This window comes from Eptatretus burgeri, chromosome 16 (assembly GCF_056783735.1).
Source record: "Eptatretus burgeri isolate ZD-2024b chromosome 16, Ebu_testis_v1, whole genome shotgun sequence".
NCBI lineage: Eukaryota > Metazoa > Chordata > Myxini > Myxiniformes > Myxinidae > Eptatretus > Eptatretus burgeri.
In genome coordinates this window covers 46,816,277-46,841,850 of record NC_140976.1, presented here as the reverse complement: position 1 = coordinate 46,841,850, position 25,574 = coordinate 46,816,277, and the positions used below count along the sequence as shown (strand labels likewise).

Sequence of the window (25,574 nt, the reverse complement as noted above, 5' to 3'; positions counted from 1 at the left end):
AGGTAGTCACCAGCCAGTGGGTGGTTGCCACATTAACGTTGAGATCCTCCTACACCAATTCAATTGCCACATCAACGTTGAGATCTGCTCCAGCATCAACAGCATCAAGTATATCACAAAGTGTGTCGCCAAGGGGACTGATCGGGCAGTGTTTGAACTGCAGCGAGCCAATGAGGAGGCCAGAAACCGTCAAGTGGATGAGGCAGCTCAGTTCCAGAATGCACGCTACGTCAGCAGCAGCGAGGCAGTCTGGAAGATTCTGGAGTACCAAATTTCCGAGCATCTCCCTCCAGTCATTGGCCTAGCCGTACACCTCGAGAATGGCCAATGAGTCCACTTCAATATAAGCAATGCCATCGAGAGGGCACAGCGACCACCACCAGCCACGACGTTGACTGCCTTCTTCGACCTCTGCAGTCATGACTCTTTTGCTAAGATGCTCATATACCACGAGGTGCCCGAGTACTACACATGGGACAAGTCGCGCAAGAAGTGGGCCCGCCGCAAGCGAGGAGAGGTGGTCGAAGGTCCACATGCAATCTGGAAGGCTCCGGCAATTGGCTGCATGGACAGCATCAGTCCGAGGCAGTGTGACTTCCTACGTTCGACTTCTTCTCCTGACTGAAGTCTGTGGCCCCTCCTCCTTCACTGCTCTGAGAACTGTGGATGGCCAGGAATTGTCCTTCCGTGAAGCCTGTCTTGCAAGGGGACTCCTGGAAAATGACCAGCACCTCCACCTTGCTATGGAGGAGGCAGGCATCAGCCAGTTTGCACCAAATCTCAGGAGTCTCATGGCAGTCATCCTCACCACCTGTTTCCCAAGCAATCCACACACACTCTGGGATCAGTTCCGTGACCTCCTCTCTGAAGACTACCTGTTCCAGCACCGTCAGAATGTTGGGAATCCTGATGCTGACTACAACGATGAGGTCTACAACCTTGCACTTTGCTCCCTCGAGGACAAGGTGATCATGATGGGCGGCCGTCATCTCAGTTCGTATGACCTACCTACACCAGAGAGGAGAACAGAAGATAGGCTCGAGAGAGAGAGTATTTCACGGAAGTGGACTACAACCAAGAGCAGTTGGCTGTCCAGGCTGATGACCTCCAACAGCACCTGACAGATGACCAGCATCAGGTCCACACTGCAGTTCCTGAACTGGTGCAGCAAGGTAGCATCATCAATGGCAACAGGAGCAGCAACATCATCTTCCTCGATACACCGGGAGGCACAGGCAAGAGCTTCGCCATCAACATGATACTGAAAAAGATTTGCTCAGAAGGCAAGATTGCTCTTGCTACTGCGTCCAGTGGAATTGCCGCAACACTGCTCCAGGGAGGACAAACACTGCACGGCACCTTCAAGATCCCACTCGACACGCACCTCAAAGAGCAGCCAACATGCAACATCAAGTGTGGAACAGCATTGGCCAAGGTCATCAAGGATGCTGCTGCCATCATTGTGGAATGAGGCCCCGATGACTCACAAGTCAGCCTACGAAGCTGTAGACCGCACACTGCAGGACATCACATGAGTCCAGCAACCCATGGGAGGCATCCCCACAATGCTCTGCGGAGACTTCCGGCAGATCCTTCCAGTGGTCAAGAGAGGCACCAGATCCAACATTGTCAATGTCAGCCTGAAGACGTCCCACCTGTGGCGCCATGTGACTGTGAAGCACCTGACCACCAACATGCGAGCTCACCTGTCTGGCGATGAAGGGGCCACCAACTTCTCCAAGCTGCTCCTAGAAAATGGCAATGGACAGATCGCATTTGCGGCCGAACCAGACACGATCGCAATTCTTCCTGGACTGGGCGAGGTCGTCTCCACACTGGAGGAGCTCAAGGCTGAAGTCTACCCTTGCTTGACCACAAATAGAGTCAGGTCTGAGTGGCTGGCTGAGCGTACAAGTCTCTCTCCGCTGAACACCAATGTCAACCAGCTCAACAACTGCCTCATGGGAAAGTTCCCCAGCGATGAGAGGACCTACAAGTCTGTGGACAGTGCCATCTGTGACGAGGAGGCAGTCACTTACACTGTTGAGCTGCTCAATTCTCTCGAGCTGTTTGGAATGCCACCACACCTCTTCAAGCTGAAACTCAGTGTGCCCATCATGATCCTGCGAAACATGAAGCCACCCAAGACCACCAATGGCACACGCTGTATCATAACAAACCTGCATGCCAATTTCATTGAGGCCACCATCTCCTGTGGACCATACAAAGGAGAAGTCGTCTTTCTGCCGAGGATCCCGCTCATTCCATCCCACTACGAGCTGCTCTTCCAGTTTCGCCGACTCCAGTTTCCCTGCAAGCCATGCTTTGCGATGACGATCAACAAGGCTCAAGGTCAGACGTACAAGGCAATTGGTGTCAACCTCTCTGTCCTGTGCTTCTCCCAAGGCCAGCTGAATGTGGCTGCCTCTCGGACAGGTAGCTCAGTGAAGCTCAGCATCCTGGCACCCAACAGTCAGACATGTAATGTGGTCTACCACGAGGCACTGGAGCACTGATGACGAATGCTGACAATGACAAAGAAATGTGAAATGTGCCCAAATTAAATGTGATATATATTAAGCACCGCAGTTTACCCCTTTCTTATTCCTATTTTTTTCCCCGGGCAACGCCGGGTACTCCAGCGAGTAACATATATTTTATATATATTTTGGATATATTTTACTTCTACATATAATATATATATATATATATATATATATATATTTTATATATATTTTATACATATATATATATATATATATATATATATACATATATATATATATATATATATATATATATATATATATATATATATATATATATATAAATTATCCCTGTGTCGTAAGAGGCGACCAGGGTTGCGTCAGGAAGGGCATCCGGCGTAAAACATGTGCCAAATCACTATGCGGATTATACGGATGATCCGGTGTGGCGAGCGCGAAAGGGAGCACCCGAAAGAAGAAGAAGAAGAAGATGTATATATATATATATATATATATATATATATATATATATATATATATATATATATATATATATATATATATATATATGTATATATATATATATATATATATATATATATATATATATGTATGTATATGTATATATATATATATATATATATGTATATGTATATATTTATATGTATTTGTATATATATATATATATATATATATATATATATATATATGTATATATGTATATGTATATATATATATGTATATGTATATGTATATGTATATATGTATATATATATATATATATATATATATATATATATATATATATATATATATATATATATTTATATTATCGTGTCCACGACCAGTTGTCACCAGCCTCGGATAGCCGAACGGTTTTAATTCAGCCGAAATTGGACGCATCCACCAGAGGCGTTCACCAGGACAGAAGCACACGGGTTTATTCTCGAACCCACAATGAATAGATTAACACAAGGAAATTTTACAAATAATGTTTAATAAAAATAAATCAACAGGTGACAATGAAAATAAATCAACGATTGATAATGCAAATAAATCAGTGAGGTATTGAAAAGTGAGGTAAAACTTAATCCTAATTTGAGACGTCTCTACTTGATCACAAAAACAGACAAGGGGAAAGATAAAAATAAAAGAAATTCCTCCCTTTATGCTGGCACTCAGCTTTGTATCCAGAGATGACCTTTTGGAGCCTGGCGATCTTCGAGCCATGAAGCCACTGCGCGGGAAACGCACAAAATGGCACCAAGTCGCTTCCCGTGTGCCACGTACATGAAGTAACTCGTGTGGGTGATCCTCGTTTGTTTAGGGCCCACAAGCTGCAATTACCATTCTTTCTCACGATCAAAATTACCGAAACCACTCCTCTCAGCACCAGGCCTGCTCACAGCAAAAGGCGTGACCTTTCTCTTCGATCCTCCAACAAGGGATACTGCCGAGTTTGACATCAAAGATGCGCTCCTCTTCTTCTCTCCCTCTCCTTTCAAAGCACACAAACTTCACGACCCAGCCGAACAGTCAATGGCTATCGTCTTGCTCCAGCACGTGAGCAAATTCACACACCATGAACAACGAGAATCGCGCAGCCTTCTTGACCATGCCGAGGAGAGGCAAGAGAGAGACCCTCTGTTTTCCGACCACCGTCTCCACTCGATCATCCTCCCTTTGTCATCACACTGACCAATCATCAGCTTCGGGGAGCACAGCCTGCCGGTTATTATTCCTCGGAGTCAGAGTTTTGGTCTGCCAATTGTTGTAAAAAAAAAAAAGTGGTTCTTTTATTTCTGGCTTTGTAAATGCAAAAACGTAGGAAAAGGTCACTGGAGGCATTCACATACTGGGAGAACAAGCCTTAGACCTTACATAGTTAACACAACACCACCTCGTAACAATCTTAAGCTCAGTGTTCCCGACTTAATTTGCATCAAGATGTCTCCTACTCTTCCACGGACCATGCTATGTTATATAATCCTATCTTTACAATGAAATTTCTCCATCTATCCCATAAACACAACTATATGTATATATGTATGTATGTATGTATGTATGTAGGTATATATATATATATATATATATATATATATATATATATATATATATATATGTTTGTCTATATAGATATGTATGTATATGTTTGAAGATATATGTATGTATTGTTACGTCTGAGGGGGGGTATGCATTCAAAGGGTAATTAGGATGTTTAATTAGGTATGCCATGCTGTTCGAGTTTACCAGGATCTCGATGTAATAAGTCGCAATTCAGTGGTGATAAGTTGTCTAGTAAATGTCCATTTCTTTAAGGGGGAAATGATAATTGTCACGTAATTAGATAGGGAGACGGGTTAGGAGTCTTCTTCTTCTGGCGATTAGATAGGGAGTCTTCTTCTTCTTCTTCTTCTTCTTCTTTTTTCTTCTTTCGGCTGCTCCCGTTAGGGGTCGCCACAGCGGATCATCCGTTATCATCCGCATAATGATTTGGCACAGGTTTTACGCCGGATGCCCTTCCTGACGCAACCCTGGTCGCCTCTTACGACACAGGGATATGGTACACCTATTCTAACCGGGGTATACACCGGGCCCAGTATACTGGTACTCATTTCGCTGACCTCGGAAGGATGACAGGCTGAGTCAACCCCCTGGTGTATTAATTCAGTGGTCCAACGGGGCTTGAACTCAGGACCTTTTGGATCCCAAGCTGCTGCCCTAACCACTGTGCCAACACCAGGCTAGACGGGTTAGGGTAAGTGTGTATGCGTAAACCCTTTTATTATTCCCTGTAGGCTTACCGTGACGTAACAGGACAGTGCTGCGGATGGCTCCGCCCCTTGATCACGATTGGCGGAAGGCGACGGCGGAGGGCCAATAAAACGGCTCGATTGGAAGTGACGAGGACCCGAGAAAAAAAGGTTCTGTTTGGGAAAAGAAGGAGAGGAAGAGTCATAAAAAGAAAGCGTCTGGTCGAGGCTGTTGGTCTCGGAGCGTGCTCTCTTGTTGCGCTGGTTTGTTCCTCGATTCGTTGTGTCTCGTGGCCTTGCTGTGCCTCGTGCCTCACCTCGGTTGGCTCTGGAGTTCTGCTGGCTCGGAGTACGGGACCGAACGGCGGGCGGACCTGCCTCCCTCTCCTGCTCGCATCTTGGCGCCAGAACTGGCTCCCTGGCGGCTGTGAGCGGTCTTGGGCCTACACCAGGAGGTCGACCACCAGAAACAACACCACGGTGTCTCCTGCCCCTGTCGAGCGCAACGCTAGCTCGTCCGGCGCCAATCCAGTGACTGTTGCGTCGACACCACGGGCAAGCCTGACCACCAGCTCCGGTGTGTGTGTGTGTGTGTGTGTGTGTGTGTGTGTGTGTGTGTGTGTGTGTGTGTGTGTGTGTGTGTGTGTGTGTGTGTGTGTGTGTGTGTGTGTGTGTGTGTGTGTATCTGTCGCCTTAGAGGGTTTGAGATTTGTATATCCATTGGAATTGTTTGTGTTTTCCCCACGCCCGAACCCACACCACCATCCCGTCGAATCACCCCGGATCCCTCCTCTTGCCGAGTCTTATGATTATTTCTGGTTAGAGAAATAAACATTATTAACTCGGTGAAAAACGACTCGTGCCACCTTCCTCGTCCCGTTTGCTGGAGAGCGATTAAAACCGCCATCTTTGGGTTATAAAAAATAAACCGCCTCCATCGTTTCGTCTCATTCTACGTTAGCGGGACTGTTCAAGTCCCGTGGACGTCACAGTATGTGTATATATATATATATATATATATATATATATATATATATATATATATATATATATATATATATATATATATATATATATATATATATATATATATATATAAAAAAGCCTGGTGTTGGCGCAGTGGTTAGGGCAGCGGCTTGGGATCCAAAAGGTCCTGAGTTCAAGCCCCGTTGGGCCACTGAATTAATACACCAGGGGGTTGACTCAGCCTGTCATCCTTCCGAGGTCGGCGAAATGAGTACCAGTATCCTGGGCCGGTGTATACCCCGGTTAAAATAGGTGTACCATATCCCTGTGCTGTAAGAGCCGACCAGGGTTGCGTCAGGAAGGGCATCCGGCGTAAAACATGTGCCAAATCACTATGCGGATCATACGGATGATTCGCTGTGGCGACCCCTCACGGGAGCAGCCGAAAGAAGAAGAAGAAGAAATATATATATATATATATATATATATATATATATATATATATATATATATATATATATATATATATATATATATATATATATATATATACATACATACATACATACATACATACATACATACATACATACATACATACATACATACATACATACACACACACACACATCTGTGGTTTCTAACTTCACCTGAAACAAGAATATTGACCTGGATTGAAGTCTTGTATGCCGACAATATCTGACTCTTACTTATCAGAATAAGAATAGAGCACATACACCCATCTTCAAAAGGACGATGCTGGTGCCATTTGAAATGGTGCTGGTCAAACGGTTTATTCCTATCATCCTTTTCCAAGTGCACAGCGAGAGGTTTAAGCTCATTGGGGTGTTGACATTTTGGTGTGAAGTGAATGAGCACACAGCAAGTCAGATCAAAAGCGCAAGTAATCCAGCTTGAAATCTTCTCAGACACTACATTTCTCCCTCCTGAACGTGTCATGGAGAACTGATCATACAGTGTGTGGACTCTGAAACAGCTAACAAATCCTTTTTTCAATGGAACAAACCCAAGGCGAACTAAAAGGGCATTCGGTAGCGCGCATCCCTCTGCCGTGCATGGCCTGATCCAACAGAACATATCGGGCCCAATAAATATATCGTTTTTAGCCTCATCTCTCAAAGGTGAAGAATCACCAAAAAATTGTCAGATCCAGGTCCGGATTCGTATCTTCACCAAAACGGAATCTAATCGTCCTTGTCACACACCCAACATGTCCACGAAGTTTTGTCCGAATCTGTCCACAACTTTTTGAGATATGCTATATATCGTTTTTAGCCTTATCTGTCAATGGTGAAGAATCACTGAAAAAATTCCAGTAGTCGGATCCAGATCTGGACCTTCACCAAAATCTAATCGGTTCATCCTTGTCACACACCCATCCTGCCCACTAAATTTCATCCGAATCTGTCCAAAACTTTTTTAGATGTCCTGCACACAGACAGACAGACACAAAGGGGTGGAAACATAACCTCCTTCCACCTTCAGTGGCAGAGGCAATAAGAACTGGAATGGCATTTGGTAGAGCGCATACCTCCACCAAGCTGAGCAGTTTACATTTTGTATCCCACTTATAGGCTGTATCTGCATCCAGACCTGAACCAAAATATAATCAGCATGTTCCTGTCACCTCCCCAACTCATCCACCAAGTTTTTTTTCTGATAATCCGTCCATAATTGTTTGAGACTGTGCTTTATATCATTTTTGGCACGATCTCTCAATTGTGATGAATCGCTTTTTTTGAAAAATTTTTTTTAACTCTCTTATCTGGATCTTCACTAAAATCGAATAATTTGCTCCTCGTTACACACCAAACCTGTCCACAAAATTCCGCCCGAATCGGTCATAACTTTCTGAGATATCATGGTGAATTTATCTCACAATGGTGAAGAATCACTTATGAAAAAAATCTCATGTCTGGATCCGGATTCAGATCTTCATCAAAATCGAATCAATTCTTCCTTGTCACACACCCAACTGGTCCACCAAGTTTCATCCAAATCCATCCATAACCTTTTGAGATATCTTGCTCACAGACTAACTGACAGACAGACAGACATGGGTGAAAACCCACCCTCCTTCCACCTTTGGTGGTGGCGGTAACCATAAAACATCTCAAAATGTGAAGCCATCCCTTTTCTGCTTTATCCTTCAACTAAACTTAACGAGAACAAAACAAATATTGGTAAAGTAATAAAAAAATAATAAAAGATATTGGTAAAGCAAAAAAAAATAAAGTCAAATTTATCAATTGGTGTTCTCCATATTCTCATAATAAAGGTTTGTTGAAAATTTGATGCCAAAAGCTCAAAGGGTAAAAACAAAAGTTATGGTCTGGACAGACACACTGACGCTCAACGAGAAATACATAAATAAACACAGAGGCGATTACAAAACTCGGCCATCTCGTGCTGCGCAGCGGTGGACGGGCTCACGACGAGTCACCTCGCAAGGAACTTCAACGCAGAAGAAAGCCATTGATCCCATCAAGTCTGCGCAAAGGTTACCCACCTATGATTATCTTGTTTGTGCTCCATCCTTTTTAAAATGCTGGCCATTATATGAAAGCAAGGAAGCAGCAGCTCCCATTAAAAAAAAAAAGAATTTGGTATGACTTGGCTCGAGCTCGGACCGCCGACCTCTCAACCTCAGAGCAGATGCTCTAACCATAACAACCGCCGTATCAATATACAAACAAATCAGTTTGAATGACGTCGTGTTGCGCATCGTTGCTGCCCCCTAGTTGGGGTTGCATCATGTGGTGAGCACTTGGGTTTGGACCGCCCTTGTGCGACACGTGAAGCAAAAGTTTTTTTTGTTCCAAAAATATGGAAACTCTACATCGGAAGTCCGTCATATGTTTAAACTCTGAAGTTTTCTCTCTCTCTCTCATGGATATTAAACGACGTGTCACAGTAAATTTGAAAGCAGTATTTCTTTGGGGGAATACAATCATTTTTAAAACGCGGTCCTATTATATACAGTGTATGTATCTCCAGTCCATTAGCAGGAGTGAAACTTGCTGTGATGGAGTTGCGTGCGAGGAATAGAACGTGAGCATAGACTCCAAAAACGAAATATGGTTTCAAACGAAATACTCAGCACCAGGTCCGTCATGTATTTTGCTCTCTTAGCCGGGGAAGTCCCCACGAAGTGCTGTGTGTGCGAGTCACAAACTCTCATGAGTCATGTGCTGAGTGAGCGCAGGTGGCATGGGGGTCCCGCAACAAATTACGCCTTCACTGAAGCAACAAAGGGAGGAGGATGAAGGAAAACGGGGAGGAGACAAAGGAAGTGGCACGGTATGGGGGGGCTTGATGAAGCAAGAGGGGTTTCTCTAATGCAACGAGCAAGAACCAGACAACGGTGAGTTCTTCACCGATGAATTGAAGGCTCAGCATGAACACCTTGTCTCCACATCCAGAGAGTGCCAGAAATTGATGGTTGCGAGCTGGGACGGAGCGCGCTTACAACATCGTTTGTGTGGAGGACACCCAGGAACGCGGCGGAAGGGAAATTGGGCGAGTCCTCCACTCTCCTTGAAGACCCTCGTCCCCGGCCATGCACCTTTGGCCGCTTCCTCTGGTGTTGGTCTCCATGCTCGGCGTGGTCCGGAATGCAGGTATGAAGAACAAGCCGCAGGACATTTGCATGATTCAGAGTGCCCTCTGAGCACGCACCGCATGTGCCTCTTATTTGCGCCCCAGGGACAGCTGAGAGGTTTGAGCTCTCTCTCTCTCTCTCTCTCTCTCTCTCGATTTCCCCGATCAGAGGATGGTGATCACAGCGAGACATCCGTATCAAGCTGTGTCCCGATAGATTCCATTGCACGGTCTATGATTAGCAATGCGGTTTTGTTTGCATTTTGTGATTTGTGACATGAATTCTTGCTGGCTCTCTTTTCAAACAGCTAGTTGAGTTGCGGAGTTCAAACCGTGAGTCGGCTGAATGCAAAATCCAAATAAAATATCTGCCATCACTTTGTGGTTGGTATTTTGGTCTCCGTTCCACCTCCCCCCCCCCCTCTGTAAATGGTTTGAGTGTCTGCTCTGAGTCTGGGAAGTCGGTGGTTCGAACCCTGGCCAAGTCGTAACAAAGATTTTTTTTTTTTAATAGTACGTACTGTTTCCTTGATTGATACCGAGCAATTAAAGGATAGAGCACGGGCAAACAATGCTGGGAAGGAAATGGCAAACAACCCAGTACAACCCTTGCCAAGTAACTGCTTCGGAAGCACCAACGTTCTGAAAAGTCATCACTAAAATCTTATCCATCACATTTACGAGCTGGGATAGAGCGGTACATAAAAAAAATTAATTGAAAATCCATCTTTTTTTTTTTGTGTGTATGACAAATGAAGCCAAGGAAATGGCTCTGTGATGGGTGTTCTTTTTTTTTTTTTTGAAATGAGGGCTTAAAGGATGTGTTGAGGAAGGAAAACCTCTGTGAAGAAAGAGGAACAAGACTAAAAGGCTAAAGGCGACCACAAGGTGCCTTATAATTAATCAATCTCCTCATAGCAAGGTCATTTGGCACCCGTTCAGGACAGGTTTTCATTTATCGGTCGTTTTGACGGAGTACATCAAACCGTGCTCGTGAGCTCATGTACAACACAAGCACACACACACACAAACGTAAGTGGAACCATAGATTCTCGGTGATTGGAAGAAATAAATTGCTCATGATGGATAAGATGTTCGTGATGACTGTTGGTTCGTTTGGATATTCCTGCAATGGCTGATGATTATGCATTATTCTTGCCTCTTATTATTAACCATACATTGAAATCTTACTTTAATTGTAATCCTGTACTTGATAAAATTGCATGGTGTTGGGTATTTTGTCATATTTGAGTATTCAGCAGATATTCTCAAAGAAGTATGGCTTTGCACCAATAATGTTCCTTCTCGATCTTCCTTTTGGCTCAGTCATGCATGTGAATGTTCACAACAGTTTTCGTTATCTTTACCAGTGAACGTTCTGATTTATTAACACCGAAAGCACTGCAGCCGAACTCTGCATTCCGGGTGTGTGCGGCGTACAAAAAGTTTTGCAAACCAGATCATCACGATAGTTTGAGACGCGCCAAACAGGGCCGGATTTAGGCATGGGCAAGCTGGGCAGTTGCCCAGGGGCCTCCACAACCAGGGGGCCTCCACATATTTCATGAACAAAAAAAATTGTAAGGAAAAATGTATTTGTGGGTGCTCGAATGGTAGTTGGTAGTTGGTGGAACAGATATAAGATATTCATCTTATCTCATTCTCTATTTTATATAAAAGTTCAGATTCTTTGTTCTTGAAAAATATACTTTATGGATGACTGTAAATATGTCTCGTCACCTTTTTAGTATTCTAAGGTTAGGGTGGGCCTCCACTACTGAAGGCTGCCCAGGGGCCACCACGCGTCTAAATCCGGCCCTGACGCCAAAATAAAGCATAACGAGGTGTACATATTAACGTAAAATACAAAAAATTGTTTTCTTACTCATTATCAACTCTTGTATTGAAAAAGAAAATGGTATTTCTTGGGCTATGATGAATCTCATTTATAGAAAATTTTGAATGTTATCCATTTTATTATCATCATCGAGCACAACCTTTAATACATAACACTGGCAAACAATGCTACTTCTGGCAAAAAACATTGTGCATGTGTGAGAGTGTTTGTGACAAATGTGGCTCCACTCTGGCAAAGTATGGATTGGCTTCTTTGATCTGGGAGGTGGTAATAGATACAGTGCATAAGCAGAAAGCACAGTGCCAGGCAGATATCGGTGTAGCTAGTAGAGTTTTAGGTTGTTTGAGTTGGAGGGATAAATTACAAATCAAAACTCTGTACAGGAATTTAGTGAGGCCTCCCGTGGAATATCGTGTACATTTTTGGTCACCACATCTGAGGAACGATATCTCTGCCATGGAGAGGGTTCAGCGAAGAGCGGATGGATTGTTTCCAGGCCTAGCCAAACCAAGCTACGAGGAACGGCTGAAGGGAGACAGGACTCTACATGAGTAAAGAGGTGATGACGAGGGCACCTGATGGAGAGGTTTAAGATTATGGACGATAGAGACGCATAACAATAAATGTATGAGTTTTATAGCCGAATGGGCGGTGACAGAACTAGGTGCCACAGCCTGAGAGTAAATATGTCTTTCACTCGGAGAGTAGGAAACGCATGGAATGATCTCCCTGGAAAGGTAGTGGAAGCAGAAACAGTGAATAAGTTTAAATTGGGATTAGATAGGTACCGAGAAGCATTTTGGGATGAAGAGGTACATGTACATTGGCATGACTGGTAGGCAGCTCAGGTGTGGATCGGTAAAGGGATGCATGTCATGATTGCATTGTCTGTGAGAGGGTCTCATCACAAGGTGAATGCGCTGACTGTGTTTATTCATTCCTCACCCTACAAGCCTCATTCCCCCAAGACCACCGGCAAAGATAAAAACACCCCTATACATTAATTGGTGTCATGCTGATCCTATAGAGCAAGTCTTGATGTAATTGGCCCAGAACTGTAGGAGGAACCTAGCACGACAAACAAACGCGCAACCAAACACCGGTCCGTGAACTATAGTGAGGATATAGATTATGGATTATATATTGTAATTATAGATCCTAACCCTAACAACAACAACAACAACAACATATAGGTACGTATAAACCACCCTGATGATGTCTGTGCTTTCCCCACTGTTTTCATCCCCACTCATTTCACCCCCCCCCCCAAACACCTCCTCCCAGAGAGAATTTTTATATCGATAAACTGTGGGATTTAATTCCTCTGGCGGAGGTGCAGCATCGCCTTGATGGGCCAAATGGCCTCCTCCTGCATGTGTATCCTTGTTCATCATCCTGTAATCTGATGTACCATGACCCGTACAAATCGTTTACTCCATCGATACACATATCCAAAGAAAACCAAATCACTTGCTTTTGCTTGCACAACAGAAACTGAATTTTCTCAAGTAAATGGGTCAACCGGAAGCATCAAAAGAATGACGGTCCAATAACTATGACTGATAGTTTTTAAAAATTAATGACACGAGCTTTGTGATTTCCCAGGAGACCTTTTATTGGTTAAAAAAATTTTTTTTTTAAATTAAAACAATATTTGTTTTCATGATAATGAACCTTTTGTGTGGAAAATTTGGGATCAATCTCATAATTTTTATATCCGGTGGTGTCTGATGGAAACAATGCGTTTCTTTTCAGGTTTATGCTTGCTTTGCTTCTGAAAGTTTACTCCAACAATAATGTGCCTGGTTAAGCAGTATAACCTCCACGGTGTGTTTGTGAAGGACAACCGCATGGTTATTTTATGTCACGTTCAATCCCATAGTGTATCAAATATAACTGCAGTCTGATTTCTTCGGGAATCACTTGGGAAGAAATTGCAGCCATGGAAGGTTTCGGAGCAATACGATCGAGAGAATTGCCAGTCCACAGGCACATTAATTCTATCGGTTCACCCACACAGGAAATGTCTCAAATTGGAAAATGTCCGACAAGGAAACAGGGCTGGGTGGCTGAAGCATGTCAGGCTTCTTTTACATGAGATGTGTGCAGGATATCATGGATAAATTAGTTGGGCTACGGATATAAGAATTAATATTTACACGTTGTATCCTTTGGAATGATTTGTGACAAAAGCTCCATTGAATATCGGTTGGAATAACATTATGAATGATTTTGTTCCAGAGATTGTTGCAAAACAAAATCTCATTTATTACGGTTATTCTGAATCTTTTCTAAGGTTACATTATCTTGTTTTGCAATTTTACTTGATTTGAGATTTTTTTAGATCCTCATGGAGGATCTCCAAGTCTTATGTTGTTGTTCTTGTGGACTTTTTTTGTTTCACAGCCTACAGTTTTCATCGAAACTTCCTGAAACTTGGCATATATATGTAAGTATACCCTGCGCAGACAGTAACCATCTCCGATTTTGAAAAAAATTCCTCCTAGAAAAAAAGTTATGACGTCAAAATATCTCCGCTCATGGAAACCGCCTAAAAAAAATTATCTCCGAAACTAGGCAAGCTTTTTGAATTATGTTTGCGGGAATCAAACAGGGCATTAGCAGAGATGAATTACTGCACATATGATGCATCACTATGACGTCATATCAATTTTTATGACGTCATTCCTATTTTTTGACATTTTTTTGTTTCACAACCCAGAGTTTTCATCGGATCTTCGTGAAACTTGTCATGTATATGCAGAAAGCCCACGTGCAGGCAATAACCATCTCTGATTTTGGAAATTCTTCCTAGAAAAAAAAGTTGATGTCATAATATCGCCGCTAATGGAAATCGCCAATACCATTATTTCCGAAACTAGGCAAGCTGTTTGAATTTTGTTTGCGGGAAGCAAGCCGGGCATTAGCACAGATAATTTATCGCAAACATGATACATCACAATAACGTCATATTCGTTTTTATGACGTCATCATTAAGAGCACGAGGATGTTAGCTCATTTGAGCTTGTTGTTTAATATGCTACATTCTTATTCTGCACGCGTGTGTGTGTGTGTGTGTGTGTGTGTGTGTGTGTGTGTGTGTGTGTGTGTGTGTGTGTGTGTGTGTGTGTGTGTGTGTGTGTGTGTGTGTGTATATTGTTAGAATTGCCAGACTCGTCTCAGTTACCAAGTCTGAATCTGACAAAGCGGCTGTGCTGACGCGAACTGATTTTAAAGCTTCAAACAGGGTCTTGGGGCTGTTTGCCACGTTACCATGTTCAGGTGGAAGGCCAAGCCAGTCAGGTGACCGTGCACCCAATTACCCATATTAGCGAATCTAGCAGTGACTGCTCAGATGCAGGTACGTCTCGTACTGGGCGCTAACCGCCACAAGCCCAATTGGTCCTTTAATGAACGTTAACAGCCAATGTGGCTTGCGATCAAAGATGACTCGAATGACAAATGATTTTATAATGGTGTATTAGACAGCAACTACAAGGGGACTCGGTAGAGCGCACACCTCCGCCACGTAATGCCTGATCCACGAGAACATATCGGGCCCAATACATTTTTGAAATATCATGCCATACAGTACAATATCGTTTTTGGCCCTATCTCTCAACGGTGAAGAATCACTTAACAAATTATCGTAGTTGGATCCGGATCCGGATGTTCATCAACATCTAATCAGTTCGTCCTGGTCACACTCCAGACCTGTCCACAAAATTTCATACAGATCCATCCACACAGTTTTGAGATATCCTGTACACAAACAAACAGACAGAAAGAGTTGAAAACATAACCTCCTTCACCTTCGGTGGTGGAGCTTAAAATGGTGGGAAAGCAAAAAGAAGCAAATCAATTATTCCTTTCAAATAAATTCCCGAATGCGTCCCGAGCATTGGAAGAGTGATAGCTCCAGAATAATTTACAGCCTTAAGGCGTCAGACATTCCACAGAATAACGACTCGGGAGAATTTAACAGAACACAAATACCGGTGCTGCATCCGGTGAGACACAGCAAGACCCAAGGGTGAATATGGCCCCAACCGCAAAACAATTTGTGCCACAAGCCCCAGCCGGCATGATGGAAGGCAGCCCGAACGCAACGGCAGGATGTCTGTCTGGGGGAGGGATGCAGGCAGGGTGCGTCTCGTGCAAAACACCCAGAGATTGTGCACAGATTTTGGTGTCGGGTCCCAGAGCATCATCTCCACCCAGGATCAAACCAAATTTATGTCAACATCTCGAATAACAATAAAACTATTCAACGTTCTTTTTGGTATATCCATTTTCGGACACCCTGTACATACACTGCTAATCAAAAGTCTTCGAAACGTTCACGAGTTATAGTGTATAAGCCTCTAGCAGTGGCTTCGATGGATGTTAGGAGCATCAATAATTTACTCAAAGCCTCCACGAGTGTTTTCTATGATTATAACAATGTTGGCTGTTACGAGTACAACTTAGTTTGTGTTAGAAGAAACTAAGCTCATCATTTAGCAATCTTTCATTCACATTGAGATCAGAATCTTCAAAAACTTGTTCACAACAACACTCGGTAGATTGCATACCTCCGCGAGGCTGAACAGTTTACGTTTTGTATTCCACCGAAAGGCCGGATCTGCATCCGGACCTGAACATAAATCGAATCGACTTGTAATTGTCACCTGCCCAACTCGTCCATCAACTTTGTCATAATCCGTCCACAACTTCTTGAAATGGTATGCTGTACAGTGTATTGTTTTTGGCCCCATCTCTCAATGGTGAAGAATCATTTAAAAAGTTGAAACATTCTCCTATCCGTGTCTTCACTGAAAGCGAATCAATTTGTGTCCGTCACACGTCCAACCTGTTTACCAAGTTTCGTCCGAATCCGTCTATAACTTTCTGAAATACACTACATCTAGTTTTTGGCCCGGTCACTCAATGGGGAAGAATCAATTTAAAATTATGGTATCCTGATTCAAATCCGGATCTTCACCAAAATCTAACTATGCAGGTAACTACACTACATGAGTAGTTAATATGAAGTGTTATTGTAGCTAATCCATCACTTTTACCAATTTAATCTAATTGATGACTCACTGTCGGGTGTTCCTCCACGCAACTATGAAGCTAAAAGGCCACTTTTCATACTGCAGAATACAGATCTATCAGGATTAGTTGGTTTAAAACAAAAAGGCTGCAGTTTCAGGAGGAGATTGCCATAGAATTGTGTTTCTATACAAAGAAGGGAAAACATTGAGTGAAATAGCTCGGATCACTCGATTTTTCAAGGTGTGGTATCGGAAGCACAATCAACGCGATCAACGGAAGCACAATCAACAACACAATCAAGTAGTACAAGAAACATCATCTGTAATTGACGAACCAAGGATCGGAAGACCCAGCAAGCTTTCTAACAAGGATGAGCAATACGTGAATACAAGATGCACTGCATTGGAATCATCAGAAGGAAGTAAGGAGCAAAGATGGAGTCGTCAGAAGGAACCTCGATAGGATTCAGGTTTCAGCTGCTGCTACTCTACCCTCAAACCCAGCCAGGTGCCACCAAGTGATCCTTACAGAAAAATGTCTGCAAGAATTCACTTCTCTGAGAAGCATTGAAACAAACTGAGCACTTTCACTGTTTTGGTCTCTTGTCAAAATTGCTGCCAGAGACCTTGCTTAACCACTTATGGAGCTGTAACGAAAGAGTGGTTCCAAAATACACCACCTCTTCGTGCTTAAAACTATAAAAGTGCAATCAAAGTCGAAATAAAAACCAAGAGAAACATGTTTTGAGGAATTTCGGTCAATGTACACAGGAATTTTCCTCGTCTACATCGGACATCAATTTCTTAATCCAACACAATGCTATTCATGGATGGGTCTCTTCCATCCTTAACTTGCTTTCGTACCTCTACTCCTCACTAACAATGGAAGATGCAACAGTAAACCAATGTATTCATCATCAGATGCATCAGACAACTCATCTTGATCAATTTCCTCTCCATCTTCTCGATCACTAGATTCTTTATCACTATCACTTTGATATCCGCTACAATATCTATTTTGGAAAATTGCCAGGGGCATAAAAAAGGCCATTTCATATGGAATGTGCCATGTGGCAAACTATAGAAAAGAAGGGACATAATGTTTTCTCTGGAACCGCTTAATCAATCGAAGTGAAACTTCACAATTATGATCTCGTGGCGATGGGGAGTACATGTTTCAAATTTCAACTTGATCGGACGCATGGTCTGGAACCCAGAATTATTTTTTATAAATTTTGATCTAGGTTCTTTTTTTATTTTTTGTTTTTAATCAGGCTCACTTGGCTGTGCCTGGATGGGTTTGAGGGTAGAGGAGTAGCAGCTGAAACGTGAATCCCATCCAGGTTCCTCCTGATGACTCCATCTTTGCTTTTTGCTTGTTCGGGTTCCTTCTAATGACTGCGATGCAGCACTGTACCTATTCACTCTTCCATTTGATTTGAATTCAATTAATTTTAATGTCATGGGTCAGGTGTCCGACCAAAGCGGGGTTGCATCAAACCGGGACATCTTGGTACCCGGTCATCACTGCCAACAGTTATATAGTGGCAGTTCTAATTATGTCTCATTAATTACGTAACACACCACACGAAACTACAAAAACACCACACAAAACAATTCCTGGCGAGGATCTGCAATCTCTGATTGCTCTTGTTGTCATTTCCTCCGCAACCGTGGGTGAGGGAGATTATGTTTTCACTCCTTTCTGTCTTGTTTGTTTGTCTGTGTGCAGGATATCTCCAAAAAGTTGTGGACGGATCCGGATTAAATCTTGTGGACAGGTTTGGTGTGTGATAAGGACGAACCGATTAGATTTTGGTGAAGATCCGAATCCGACCATTAGAATTTTTAAGTGATTCTTCACCATTGAGAGATAGTGCAAAAACGATATAGTACTGGATAGCATGATATTTCAAAAATGTATTGGGCCAGATATGTTCTCATGGATCGGGCATTACGTGGCGGAGGTATGCGCTCCACTGAGTGCCCTTCTAGTTTGTAATTGTTTTTGAGGTTTAACCTCCATAGATATAAAGGGCTTCTCTGAATCTCTGGAAACTTCAAAGTATCATAAATTTTTTGATTTAAGAATATGAAAATATGTGTTGCAGATGAATTTGCTGTGTTCCTTTTTTTTTTAAATCAATGTAAGGTTGGGGAGACGTTAAACCATTCCAGTGGAAAACCCACAACCTCAGAAATGATTCAAAACTGCAAGCTGGTGCTGCGGATGCATGAATAAATCAAACCACCATTTTGTACATTCAACATCCTGAATGTCATGGGAGTGAAACGAAACTACACAATAAGCAATTTCTCCACCATATGGCAGTGAGGAATCGCGAGTGAATCTGCATATTATCTCATTATATTAAACACATCAAGATGGTAACTGGTTATCATCAGTGACCTTCCTAACCCAGTCCTCTCAAAGGTTATGGTCAGAGTGGGGGATTTTTTTGGCAGAGCATGCTGCCTCGATTGGTTGTTTATCATAAAACGGATGATAATTTTACACCGTGGAAATGTCCATCTATTATTTACTTCCATTGTCCATTGTGAATTTCGTACACAGTGTGTGTCTAAATGAGGATGTGATGGTGTCGATAATCCGGAGATGCTTCACTCTTCCTTGATGTTGAATGACATTTTACTCGTCTCCTCTTCAATAATTTGTCATATTTTCTCACCACAAAGTGCTGTAAATATTTTATGCACCCCTCTCCACCCCCTTCTATTGAAAACGCTGTAAGCATTTAGTTTTATCAACATAATGTTTCTGAACACTCATGTAAATGGGCTTTAACAACACAACACTTATAAAATAAAATATAACAATCAAGGGGGTGAACAAACAGGCAAAGAGGAGAAAGAGAGGAGGGGATGGTACACAGTAACCTGCAAGTTGGAAGGTTGGATGAGGTCAGTGTAATGGGGTTTGAAAAGATAGCAGGTCGATATGTGTGATGATACAAGATGGTAATGGATTGCTCGCTTTAAGCCTCACAAGGAATGGTGTGATTGAGCTGCCTCTGGAATACAGTTCCACAAATTGGAGAAAAGTGAAACGATGGAGTGGAGGTGGGATGACGATCCTGGATTTGGGGAGTTTAGGGAGATAGACCAGAGGAGAGACTGTAAAAACAGGAAAGTTGAGGCCACCAACCTTTCTGTAATGTGAGAGCAACACACCTTGTGCTTCTGCCTCATCGCGATCGGTCCAAATAATGTCGAGAGCTTTCGATTCCTCAGCAATAAATAAATCAGGAGACAACTGTGATGCTGGCGTTCCATTCAGTATTCCATTGAGCTATGGACAGACCAGGCCAGGAATGTTCAGGTTGGAAAAGACGTTTTGAGATAATACGAGACATTTATCAGAGAAATCGTGAAATAAGAGGATCTTTGAGGAATGACTTGGAATGATGGAGGTTATCCAGTGTACAGCTTCCTTTGGAGGCCAGCTGTACTATACGGCTGATTGTGTGACCGAGCAGTTCAACAGACTCAACATCTTTCAATTGATAGCTGGGTCCATTTTCCGATCCTTCCTGAGCGACAGAACGAAACCGAGATTTTCCAGGATTGAAAGACATGTTCAGTTTGTCAGACTAGCGTTTAAGTAACTCTTGATCAGTGTAGAGCGACACAGCTGCATTCTGCCGGACTCTTTTACGGAGACAGTACTGAATGAGACAAAGTGGGATTCATCTGCAAAAAGGAAGAAAAAGTTTGCCAGCGCATCTTAGAGGTCGTTTATATTCGCTTTATTATATTAAACTATTATTTGTGATACTTCCTACTTCATGATTGATATTTGGAGAGACTGTTAAAGTTACACTTCATGGCATTAGTTGGTGGATGTTAAAGATCCCACGGTGCGCTGCACAAAGTGGAGGTGAGCTATCGCTGGTACCCTGAACAAATTCCAAATTCCTGCCCCAACTACTGCTGCGAAGGCAATGGCAAACCCCCCAGTATAACTCTTGTCAAGAAACTGCTTCAGTAACCCTGACACTCTGTAAACAGAGTATGGTGCATGAGAATCAGACGTGTCATTTTAACATAAATTTAACACTTTGGAACAAATTATGAGCCATGCTGTAAAACGTTTATTGTTCCCCCACCTTTGCTGAACATGGTTTTATGGGATGCTTGGTTACAGTATCTGAGATGCAAGTGCATCCATTGTTTATGCATTTTGAAAGCTTTGGATGTTTGGTGATGTATTGTTGTGAGCTCAGGGTTAATGTCGGGAGTGGGAATTGGCACAGCATTAGCTATGCTTTCTGTCCAACATGACTCAGCAAACTGCTTCAGAACATACAAAATTTGGACACAGGGTAACATTAAGTCGTCCAATTCATGGCTGTCATCGATAACATCAAAATAGGTCAATCTGTACAGAATTAGCAGATATTTAAGCTCAAATGGTTGATAAAATGTGTTGTGTGAAAATAATATAAATAATAATAATTACAAGCAATTATCCTCTTGCCTTCTTTTTCAGGAATATATTTGAACAGCCCACATAACAGTCCTAATTCAAGCAGGCTGAAGTTATGATTTTGTCTGTCATGGATAATGTGAGCCTTTGGGAGTATCTCATTGGATGATGAAGCTGAAAAAAAAACCACATGACAATGCCAGAAGCTCTAATGGATTTATGAGTGGGAACATATTTCTGAGTTGGTTTGAGGTGCTGAAATCACACAAATTTTTGATGGTAATTCTCTGGCGCCATGTCGGTAGTGCAACCTTTTGAAGAAGCTCTGTATCGGATCAGATTTTTAAAGTTTCAAATGGTATCAGTATAATCCATTGAGCTATGGCCAAAGCTGGCTTGGAGTGTTGAATGTCTCATCTTATCTCAAAATCTCTTCTCTAAACCTGTCAGAGAAATGAGATAAGAGGTTCTTCAAGGAATAACTTGGAATGACGGATGTTGCCCAGTCTACAGGTGGCTGTGCAATATGGCTGATTGTGTGACCGAGTGGTTCAAGAGACTGAACCACTCCCAGTGGCTGACCATGGACACAGTGACTGAAAAATCATGAGGCAAAATTGTGGCAGCGCCCTTTCATGTGTGTGTAACATATGTATATAATATGTTCTCTCATCTGAGCTGCATTTTCTCATGAGTTAGACTCTCGGCAGTTATAAAACAGTCTGGTGTTTTGCTGGTAGAGCGATGCCACCCTCCCTTAGATGGATGTTAAACTGGGTGTCCCATCTGTCAACAAAATAGTTGGTGGACCCCACGGTATCATTTGCGAAGTGTAGGCAAGTAATCGCCAGCATCCTAACTGAATTTAAATTTTTGAGGCACATCTGCATTGTTCGAGGAACGTGATCAAGAGGGAGGAGCAGGATGTCGTGACTCATTCGGCAGATCTTCGATGTGGATGCAGTTGCAGGAGGAGAATGGGGCAGACCAAATTTAGGTGTATGGAAGTGGTTGAGAGGAACATTGGAGAGGTGGGAGTACAGAATCGAGCTCAGGATCAGGATCAAGAGGTGTGGAGAGGAAAAACTCAGGCCATTCCCACAAGAGGATTGGATTAAAATGAGCCATCAAATTAGTAGTAGTATCTAATACATCCAGGGCAATATGTTGGGCACCCAGAGAAGGTGAAGCATTTCGAGACAAGTCCAAGCACATTTTGCAATGCCCAAGATTGGTATTTCATACAAAACCAAAAGGCCAACATTCCCAAATTTGGCATACAGGAAATATTTAAAGGCATATTGCATTGAATTTTCTCAGGCAACACTGGGTGCTTCAGCTTGTATGTAATATATATATATATATATATATATATATATATATATATGTATGTAATATATATATATGTATGTAATATATATATATATGTATGTAATATATATATATATGTATGTAATATATATATATGTATGTAATATATATATATATGTATGTAATATATATATATATATGTATGTAATATATATATATATATATGTATGTATATATATATATATATATATATATATATATATATATATATATATATATATATATATATATATATATATATATATATAATGAAGTAGCTACATTATTTAACTTCTGGCTGAGTTACACAAATGCTGTCACATACTACACCCATGCTCCCCATGGTGTCAGTCAGCCTGAAAGCTTTAAAAGCCTTTGTGGCAATGTTAGCCCCCCCCCCCCCACTCCTCCCCCCTCTTCCCTTCCTTGGGAAAGGAATCAATCCATAAAGGAATTTCTGACTCACCGGCTATCTCTTTGGAGACTGCCTTTTTAATATAAAAAAGCTTTAAAAAAAAAATCAAGCATTGTAATAAAGCTGAGGGATGTGCGCCTCTGCCCCATAGCCTAAGTACACAATCTAACAAAGCTTGTCAAATTAGTGCAACCCGAAGACTGAAGTACATGGTCAAACAAACACATCCATCCGAACCCACAAGGCCAGAATGCATGGTCACACAATAACTGGAAACCACCTTCCGTCATCAGTGTGGAGTGGATTCCCTTCGTGGTTTGAGTTTGTAAAATGTCTCTTGTGGGATTATATCCAAATATCCAACTCTCTCTGTCACACAGTCATAAGCTATGTGCCACAGCAGCATTTGCTGCAAGGGTCTTGGCCAACAGCACAGTACCTGCAATGCACATACTCTATTTCGGCATCCATTACACAGTTAATGAGACTTCGGAAATGTAGCTGGGAAAGGACTGGTTTAATCAGATAAACAGCTTTCAGCAGCTTTGATGAAGCAGAATTCTCACTGGCATCATGATCTGGGAAGTGTTCATTTTCCATGCGCTCTTTTAACCTGTATTTTAAACTTAGTATTTTTCTTTTCATCCCAGCTAACACAATGCTGTTGTTACATCATCAGAACAACATTATGTGAAGCGTTGTGAAAACATCACTTAACTAGAGGTGAAGCACTCGGTCGAGTGCAAAAACCTCCGCCGCCAATACTGCGAGGTCACTCAAGTGAACCTGATATCATATTCATTCAATTTGACGTCAACAGTGCTCACAGAGATATAGTTTGCAACTTTCCCTTTTACTTTTAACTTTTACATACTCAATTCATTCGTCATAACTGGATTCCTTGAGACAGAAATTGATTTTACGTGGGTATATCCACCTGAAGTTCCAAAATCAGCCGTAATTATAATTTTGGCATGTTTCTTGTTGGAAATCACTTATAAAATGTACAAATGCAAAAGAAAATCGAAATTTTGTTCAAAAATAATTGCAAATTTTTTTTTTCTCTAACAATTTTTTTGGGGTTGGAAATCACTTAAAACATGTAGAAATGCAAAAAAAAAAAAATTCAAATATTTTTTTCAAAATGGCCGCCATAGTGGCAATATTGGACTTTGGACCAAGTCCGAAATCTAATGGCATGATCCTTGGACCATACCTAATCCCCCCCCCACCAAGTTTCGTTGAAATCCGTCGAGGAGTTTTTCCGTAATACTGTTCGCAAACAAACAAACAAACAAACAAACAAACAAACAAACAGAAAGGGCTGAAAACAGTAACCTCCGATCTTTGATGGCGGAGGTTAAAAAGGTTTTAAAAACATAATTAAGATGTTATCGCATAATATTACATTTATAAAGTTTTATAAATGTAATGTTATAGTTATTATGAAATTACAAATTGACGTCATAAATGTTGAATTGTTTTTTTTTTAATGTTTTAAACATGCAATTTTTTTTTAATGTTTTTTTAAAACTTTACAAAAAATATGTTTTCATAACATTTGGCTCCATTTTTCAAATGTTGCGTTCACTGGGATTGTACTGAGGTCGTTATTGGTTTTGATGACACAAATTGATCACTTTAATTGCTCTATGTTCTACCAACGTGTATTGTTCATGTTTGTTTTATGGGGATTCCACCGAGTCATACATTACGCCAAACAATATGATATGTTATTATGATATTACAAATATCAACGATATTACATAATATTACATTTTGAATATAAGAATATAATTCGATGCTTCTGATGTCAATTTGTAATTTCACAATAACATTCGATATTAACAACATAGACATCTTGAGGCAGTTGAAGAAAATATTTAAACATTGTTCGCTTGTGCTTTGATGCAAACGAACCTGTTTTCTCATTTGCAACATCTATATGCTTCAATGTTTCGGAGGAACACAGTCGGAAAAGAGGGAAAGTTGTCTTGTGGAATGAGGATCTTTCATCCATACTCTATTTAGGTGCTCATAGTGTCTGGCCATGCTTTGTTCTTTTGCCTCTTTTTGTTTTTCATCTGCAATCATGATGTGTTTTGGTGGTGATGCGTATAATCTGTCTCCCTATTGATCCGAAAGTGATTGATGAAATTGTAAGTAAGTTGGATTTGTATGATCATTAAAGCTAATAGACTTTTAAATAGCAACATCAACCAAATGGTATTGGACATATATTGACAAAATATAATTTAGTTATATCACAATAAACCACACCATTTCAGATAAAATGAGGCTATCGCATTGTGTTCTGTGAGAGGCATGACCGAAAAGGCAACCCATATACCTCCCACATTCTATTTCGTATCGGTGAGATCTGCATACCTGAAGTCCAAAGGAATAAGAGTTTGGTTTGTGAAGATAATAAGTGAAGCCTCACGTGATGTATGTCTTGGATATGGAATGCAGGAAAATGAATTGGGATTTGTAACTTCAGCAGTTGACCCAGTGATGTTTAATTGACCGTATACATTGAGTGTTTGGATCAGGTACAACTGATGCACGTGTTTTGAACGCTTAAAACTTGGGTATGGAGTCCAGATTTTTTTTGGGGCACTAGAATGTCATTGAAACAG

At 41.6% G+C, this 25,574-nt stretch overlaps 1 protein-coding gene across 5 annotated transcripts in view; it reads left to right on the top strand.

The window, feature by feature from the left end:
- LOC147011022 (neuropilin-2-like) overlaps positions 1-25,574 on the top strand; it is a 300,172-nt gene that overhangs the window by 70,897 nt on the left and 203,701 nt on the right. Inside the window, exon 1 of one of the 5 annotated variants that reach the window (XM_085859786.1) lies at positions 9,523-9,846. The exons of the other annotated variants lie outside the window; for them this stretch is intronic. Within the exon in view, the coding sequence (XP_085715912.1) occupies positions 9,786-9,846 (61 nt within the window). The 5' untranslated portion in view covers positions 9,523-9,785. Of the gene's footprint in view, positions 1-9,522; positions 9,847-25,574 lie in introns of those variants that run through there. 5 annotated transcript variants of the gene reach the window in all.